This window comes from Carassius carassius, chromosome 26 (genome assembly GCF_963082965.1).
Source record: "Carassius carassius chromosome 26, fCarCar2.1, whole genome shotgun sequence".
In the NCBI taxonomy this organism is placed as follows: domain Eukaryota; kingdom Metazoa; phylum Chordata; class Actinopteri; order Cypriniformes; family Cyprinidae; genus Carassius; species Carassius carassius.
The window spans coordinates 10,768,596-10,776,895 of record NC_081780.1 but is presented as its reverse complement, the minus strand read 5'-3'; the positions used below and the strand labels follow the sequence as shown (position 1 = coordinate 10,776,895).

At 39.2% G+C, this 8,300-nt stretch overlaps 1 protein-coding gene across 1 annotated transcript; it reads left to right on the top strand.

Annotated features, from left to right (window-relative positions):
• The first annotated feature begins 286 nt into the window (after positions 1–286).
• btg1 (B-cell translocation gene 1, anti-proliferative) lies at positions 287–7,333 on the top strand. Its single transcript, XM_059511145.1, has 2 exons — positions 287–681; positions 4,190–7,333. Exons 1-2 carry the CDS (start codon positions 537–539, stop codon positions 4,591–4,593), a joined length of 549 nt encoding a protein of 182 aa, XP_059367128.1. The 5' UTR covers positions 287–536; the 3' UTR covers positions 4,594–7,333.
• Positions 7,334–8,300: the final 967 nt, after the last annotated feature.

Here is an 8,300-nt window from a genome sequence, read left to right as displayed (position 1 = left end):
CACGGAATGCAGAAGTACATCTCTTAAAAGATAGCATAAGTAGTTATTATACGTATATCGATGTTGTACATGAGAAGTATCTTCAATGTTGTGGTTCAGAGGAAAGAGTTAGAAGCCATCGTCCAGCCTTTTTTTCACGTGCTCTGTTTATTTCTAGAGTTGTGACGCAAGGAGCCCACTCCTCCGCGCATACGTCACCTCGTGTCAGCGTCGTGATTGGCTCGTTGTTGTTGCTGTCGCTGTTGGTAGCGGCGGGGGCATTACATAAACGCCGCTCGCTTTCGATACGGTCTACTCTGCTGGAGGACAGTGTCGGGGAAGGAAGGTGGAGCCCACCTCTATGTGCTTTGTCGGACAAAACAAGACAAGTCACAGCACTGTACCGTCCTGGAACACATAGTACTCTCCGAATTTTTCCTGCCTCGACAAATAAATGCTCAGCATAGGCATCAGAGAAATAAAACACGCGAAAAACAAGGACCATTTTGCAGACGGAAACAAAAGCGCATTGGCCATACAGCGCCCGGAGCCTCTCAATGCATACCCTCTGTGCCCGAGGAACGATGAAGCCAGAGATAAGCGCCGCCGTCGGGTTTCTGTCGAGATTCATGCGGATTAAAGGACATGTGAACGACAGACAGCTCCAGACATTCAGCCAGACTCTACAGGACATCCTGGCAGGTAAGTATCATCCTGAACAGACGAATGTAATTTATTATTATATATACATTATATTTATGCGTCTCGTTTGTTTGTGAGAAGCGTGGAAAAACAGCGATCTCTCTGTTTATGAGCTATTTTATGTGCTTGGTCACATATAAGCGGAAGAGCGCGGACGCGTTGCGCACGAAGATAAACAGCTGAAAACAGCGACCACAAAAAAATCTATCTCGTAATTAATAGTTCAGTTGACTGACGGGTTATTTATGCAGTTCGTTAAAGAAATAAAATATGTTTCATGTGGCAAGTCGTTTTAACATTAATTCCGTAAAACTAGTTTTTGTTTTTTTGTTAAAATTACATAGAATAGACTTGCTTTCTAGCCATTATAACTTATTGCAGTAATGACCTATTAGCATTTGTCTTTGATTGTTGCTAGTCACCGTCCCAATAACTGATCAGTAGTTATATTAGTGACATACTAGACATGTTGTTCTGTTTTAAATAGACTTGTTGTTAGTTAGTCTTTTATTTGTTACAAGTGTTGCTACTACCTTTTTTCCCAGTACTACTACTGTTATTAGTGAAATTGAGAAAAGGTAATTCATATTAAGTTGCTTGGTAGTTATGTAGAAAAAAAGAAATTATAATTAGATACTAGTTAGTTTTTAGGAATAGATGTTAAAATGACGTGCCATATGTTGTGGGCAGTAAATTACATAATGCACAGCAAGTCTGAAGATATCAGATGTGGGGTTGATGTCTTTCTTTTGCATACTGGTAGTAGTGCATATGTTGCACACTGTGCCTGTGTTTTATTATAATAAATGTGTAAGTACACAGCGTACTAAAATTGACCGCAACATGCTTAATAGACTATAGAATAACATAATGATTCACTTAACAATAATTTTATTTGCATCACAGGCTTTTACATTTTATGCTACTTTCCTTAACCAAATATTTGATCATATGAAAGAAAAAATGCTCAAAGACAATAGTGGAATCCTTTAATCATTATTATTGTCAATCGTTAGCCATAAAAATAACGCGTTCTTTTAATGTCCTTATCTTGTTTTGTTCCAGCCACCCATTGTTTTCCTGGTTTTTGTTAAGATTTAGAAAACAATAAATTAGAATAAAAATATTTGGTTAAGCAGTTAAATAACAATCAAACATAAAATTGACTAACAATAATATTATAATGGTAATACAAGTCAGTTTACGTTATACACAAATACAAGTGTTTGAAGTCAGATGAGAAATCTAAATGGTCAGTTTTTGTTGAGAACAGGCAGTCACTGAATGCTGTTTGTAAACAAATGTAGTTGAGGCCCCAGTCAGACAAAATGGCCGTCGGTGGAGGAAGGGAGGATGTGTGGCTGCTTGTTACACATGACGTATTACTGTTGCAGTGGACTTGTTTAGTTTTTCTCTTTCCTTCCCTTCTCGGCGTTTTCAACCCGACATATGTCCACACAATAGAACAAAGACTCCTTATAATCCCCACTGGGTAGAAAAAGTGGGTTAGTTCCTTCTCACCACAGTTAAAATGTGCGTTTGAGAGAGGATTGCCAGATTGAAAACACAGGTGTTGTGTAAGATCGATCTGAAAATCTGTCTCCGCTTCCTGTTCTCTAATCACATCACTAAATACACGTTCATCACGGCTTTGTCCTAATTCTCAATCTCACAGCAGGCCTCCTTTTACGAATAACATTTCCTAATACAGCCACCACACTGTTATTTGGATGTTGACCAGCAACATTTTCACTTTGTTAAACATTTAGTTACATAGTACGAGCATTGTTGCGGTTTGGGCTCTGTCCAGAGTTGTGGGTGGGTTGATCTGGATTGATCATTGTATACTAGGCTTTCAGGAGAATGGGACGTCACATCACAGACGGCACACAGGCGCCATTATCTAACCCAGGTCTACAGGTGGCCTGCGGGGGCCTGGCCTATTTCAGAGCCTCACAAAGAGGCTTGAGACCCATCCCTCTGTCTCTTGTTCTCCACCTGTCACCCAATACACAGAGCCAGGAGGGAAAGAAAACGCAATTGCGAGAAGTCGTTTTTTTTTTGGAAAATGAGTCCTTTGTGTAGGGTGTTACTTGGGACTTTTAAAAGTCATGATTTGGTGTTTAGCGAAAGAATTAGCTGGAAATATGTGGACATAAACATTTACTAGCAAAAAGCAAAGCTGATCCATTTGGTGCTGTAATATTGAATCAAATCAGGACGCTTTGTCTTTAAGAGGATGGTCCCTCCCTCTCCAGCTGCTCTGCCAGGACTTCACCCTTTTGCTCTCGTTGTGTTTGAAGAATTTTAGTGACTCGGGTCAAAAGGGGATTGTGCAATCAAATGGTTCTCTCTCTCTCCGTCACGTAGGCTTCTAACACAGATGGTTAATGGTTGTTTATCTGTGTTCTACCAACGATCATTTCACACTGTGAAAAATGTCCTCACCCCTTTTTATGGTTACTTTTTGCCACAACACAAGGCCAAATTATAAGAACTTGCGTTTTCTTTTTTAAAACTGTGATTCATTTATTATGTTTAGGGTATGTGCGGCAGTTATTTATTAAGTCCTTAACTTGAATTACGTCCATGTTTCCAAAATAAAACCGTTTATATTGGATTTTGAAACTTACTATAGTTATTTTTATTTAAAATGCTGGTATAAATGAACATTCTAGAACTTAAGCTAAAACAACAACTAACTAACCCTAACCATTGTCTTAGTGTAGTTAAGGATGAATATAATTAACAGTTATATAAATTATAATGTTTGTTTATCGAACTATTGAGCTGTCTGCCATTTTTTTTTCAGCTGATGATGGAAATTTATATGCATGTATGCATGTTCATTTATACCTAAAATTTAACGTGTTCTTTAATTTCACTAATAATTTAGTATGCTCAATTTTATGGTTTAAGATATAAAATATAACATTAAACCTCACAAAATGTATATTTTATGAGCATTATAATTTACATTTGTAATTTAAAACAGTTATTTTATTTTACATTTTTGAGACTAACTTTTTGGCTATGACGCAAAAATTTGTACAAACTTATTAGAGTTGTAATATCTGTGCATTCCCAACTAAGTAAAAAAAAAAATATTTTATATCAGTGATTGTTCTTCAATAACTTTTTTTCCCCCATACCTTAAAATGAATGCCTTTAATGTACATTAGAATTAATAGCTATAATAAAAATGATTGATTTTAATTTAATTGTTCGATGATTGATTGTTTATAGAAAATTAACATAGAAATAACATAGAAACTAACACAGAATTGTAATAGTGGCCATGACTTGGCATCCAGAATTTTAATATCTATGAATCCGTAAAAAAAAATGCAAGTTTCACAGAAAAATCTACATTTCGATCAAATAAATGAGTTTAATGTCATATATATGTAATGTAAAAATTTTTGTTTGTTTTGTTGACCAATGATTTTTATTTAATACTTTATATATGCAAGATCACAAAACCCCCTCCTCCATCTCTCTCTTACAGAGCAATACAAACACCACTGGTTCCCAGACCGTCCCAACAAAGGTTCTGGGTATCGCTGCATACGCATCAACCACAAGATGGACCCTCTGGTTGGACAGGCTGGCCAGCGTATCGGCCTGAGCATCCAGCAACTCTACCTGCTGCTTCCCAGTGAGCTCACATTGTGGGTCGACCCATTCGAAGTGTCCTACCGTATCGGAGAGGACGGCTCGATCTGCGTGCTCTACGAGTCCCATCCCAGCACCAACGGAAACCCCAGCGTCTCCACTGGAAACAGCAACCCCGCCTCTTCTGTCGCCCAGGTATCCCCGATGGTGGACAGTCACATCAGCTGCAAGGAGGAACTACTGGTTATGGGCCGCACCAGCTCTGCTAAACCCTACATGATGACTGTGTCCAGCTAAATGGGTCACGGATGTCATTTTTTTAAAATAAAAAAAAAAAAGAGAGAAAGGAGAAGAAGGAAAAAAAAACAGGATGTGTCCTATCGTCCAGGCGATGGAAACCTCGTAGGTTTAATTCTCACTCGTTTGGTTGTCTGTTCTGTTATTGTGTTGGATCTACCAGAGGCTTGACCCTGGGGCAGCTAATGAAGACCTGAAACATCGCTCGGCCCCCCAGCTCACTCCTACGGCGGCGGTCCTGGGACGGCTTTTTCCACCACCATCTGCCGATGTTGACTTTGCACTTTCGCTTTCACGGTTTATGTTATCGCGTAAACTCCCTCTAAAATGTAAAGGAATTACTCTCAAATCTTTTTTTATCATTTCACTGTTCACTGTTGAGCTAAAGCCCAGACCCACCGGCAGCCACGCCAGACCCGAGTAGCCGCTCTTTTTTGCTAAAAACCTCACATTTTTGGACCACAAAGCGGTACTTTTGTCTCTTTTCTTGGTGTCTGGTATGCACCCGGGCCTTCTTTTGGGCTTCAGCTCGACATGAACAGGCTCTGCTGCGATAAAATACATGTGTCATACTGTTACCCATGCTAGCTGTCAATGGCACTGTGATGCAAAGGTTCTCATGTTTGTAGCTTTTTCTAGGGGCTCCCTCCTGGATGAATGTAATCTCAACAAAAAAGAGAGAAAAAAAACTCAACGCAACAAAACATTTGATTTATTTAAGCCCCTCGTCATACCAAAATGAAATATGTAGCAAAGTTTGTTATTGTATTTGTTGACTTGGAACAGATTTGGTCTTTACTTTCTGCCAGGTTTAGAAAAGACGTTGAATGCACTTTGACATTTTAGACTGTGTGGGATGACGTTTCGAATCGACCCAGCTGCATTCCATCGTGTACCTCCTCATTCGGGTGTCGTAATTTGCTTTCTCTGCTTGCAATATTTCTGAAGGCGCTTCAATCCTGGGTCGTTCTCTCTAGCCGTTTTTAACCTCTTGAATGACTGATTGAGGCTGTCAGAGATTAGTTCTCTATCTAAGGCCAGTACTCGACAAGAGACAACAGAACGGCATCAAAAATCTGACCAATGTTTCCCATCTTATCGCAGAATTGCAGGGCCAGTGATGCTCGCTTGTTACAGAGGGTCTCCTGACACACTTTCCAGCCAGTCGTCATCGGTCTCAGTCTTAACTAGGAGTGCGCCGTCAAAACATATCACCTCCCTCCCTTGGCCTGGCGAAGGAGGGGGTAGGACCCTCAGATCAGGGCAGCTACAATCTTCTCCAGCCCCCTTCTTGCAGCCCGGAGGAGAGTTTTATGCCAGCACATAAACTGAGCACACTCCAAAACCTACTGAGCCTTACGTACTGGGCTGAGTCGGGACGGGAAGAGACATGCAGAGTTCTCCTGGTTCTAGCCAATTCTGTTTACATTGGTGCGATTGGGCAGAAATAAGCAGCTTGCAGGCTTTGCGTGCGAAGGACTGGTCTTGCCTCAGCCGATAAATTGCCGAGACAAGGTGCTGATGATCAGTCCTATGTGTGCTAATCCTTTTGAACCCAGAGGACCATGGGTAACACCGGGTTGTTGATGCACTGCCGTCCCTTTATATGTTGTTTTGGTCCATTTTAAAGAGGCGGAGAGGCGTTTTTAAATAAATTTGACGTTTTAAGTATGGGTTGAACCTTGATATTTGGATGCAGTTCGCCATCCCACCCTTCTGAATGCTTTGAACTCAGACAGATGGGCCCCTTCGCCTGATGGTTTTAATAGTAAAGCTTTTTAACCTCATTCTGGTGATCGTAACCAAATTGGAACAGACAAATCGAGTGCTTTTTAGATCTGCAGCTTTTAAACTACTTTACCCCCTCCTCCACCGAAATAACATCAGCAAACCATTTCCACTCTCCGTTTCAGTTCGGAAAGCGTTTGCACACAAGTTTTTAGTATTGTCGTGAGTCTAAACTTAAGTCTACTTGGAGGCAAGAGCACATGAAATGCACTAATAGGTTTAACTTTGAAGTTATGTGACTTTGAGACAGACACGTCTCAATTGGAATGTATTGCCAAGCTCAGGCCACAGACATTCATTGAAACCCTTTTGGATGTGCAGGTTAAAATGTGAAAAACAGAAGGGAATGATTGGGTTGGGAATTTATGTCGGTTATTTCAGAAGTGATTCACGTTATTGCCACTTTCGCATCTGAGGTGGTTCCATATTTGTAGAATGTATTGTTATTGTACAACATATGGTAGAATAAGTACATAACCATACATATGGGAAGTGCCAATAATTGATATTTTGCTGTGTGTAGACATGTTCCTTTTTGTATTTCATATTTTAACATGAATTCCTCTTTCATAAGTGAAGCCATTTGTGTTAGGAGTGTTGGAGAGGACCAAAGTTGTTTTGGTAAAAAATATCAGTTTCCATGCTCTGTGCTGATAGACTTTCCTTTTTTTTCTATTATCTTTTCTTTATTTTTTTTTTTTATTAAAACAAAAAACAGAAAAAGAAAAAATTCTGAGCAACCCAAGATAAAGCTGTCTGTATCTTGTGATTTCTCTCGTCTGTACATCTCTTGTGTTCATTCTTTTCCTCATTCTTGGGTATGTTGTGATGAACTGCTGTAAATTTGTACAGTTCATGTAAATTGATTGTGCGGAAGTTGTACAGATTTCTATATTTTAGAAGAAAAGTTTTTTTTTCTCTGTAATAAAAGATTTCCTATCTTGGCAATGTTTCCCCGTGGACTTGGTCTTATTCTTTATCAAAACATGCTCACAATCGCAGTTCATTAGGTAATTCCTTGTGCTTTTTGGAGGATATTTAAGATCACTGCACTGGGATAGTTTTGTATAACAGACCTGAGTATGCATCTATATGCCAGACATTAGTAAGTAACAGAGCCCTGATGTCACTGACCTGCTTTTCTTGTCCTTTTTTTCCTGCATTAGGACAACGAAAGGAAGTCTGTATAGACTTCAGTAGAGCATGATTCTAGCTTGGAAAAATATTAGACATTAACCTGCTTAAAGTTAATTATAAATGCCCATCGTTACTTATTAAAAACATTAACAGCCAGTCAGAATCCAACTTTAAATAGCATGAGCATATAAAGTGGCAGATGACATAACTACAACTTGTGTATTGGCGTGGATGCTAATATAATAGTTATCTTTCTAATGGTTAATAAGTCTAATAGTTTTCTTTCTTGGTGTGAACAAGCCTTTAGCCCAAGAGGTCAAATTTAGCTAGTTAGCAGTTAGCCCCTGCTTATATAGGTGCGGTAATTACACCATCATGACCAAAAACAAGCATTTTCTATTGTTTAGCAGTTTTAGCAATGCCCTTTTCCCCTAGTTGGCTCTTAAAAGTATTTAATAGAATTTATGTTTTGGGTATTTTTCCCTGCCTACTGAAATTTGACATTATAGCTCAGAATAGCTGCTAGTACAGTCAGTGTGTCATTGTCATGGTAATGAGCTAATTATCATAATTTCCCTGCAGTTATGGAGTTACTGAATACATGACATTTATGGATCATGAGAAAACCCTCATTTTAAACTGAGGGACGTTGAGAAAAGTTTAAAACTACTTTCAGGGATGTTGTGCTAGCTGAGTAGCTAGCATTAAAATAAATGGGAATGCTAATGCTTAGCTTTCTCCAAGTCTACTGTTTCCAAATAGTGCTCTTCTAACGTAAAGCT

Bases quoted from the DNA above. Each gene is read 5' to 3' on its own strand.
- btg1 (XM_059511145.1), top strand. From the start codon at position 537: ATGCATACCCTCTGTGCCCGAGGAACGATGAAGCCAGAGATAAGCGCC. The intron at 682-4,189 runs GTAAGTATCATC...TCTCTCTTACAG, and splicing joins TCTACAGGACATCCTGGCAG to AGCAATACAAACACCACTGG.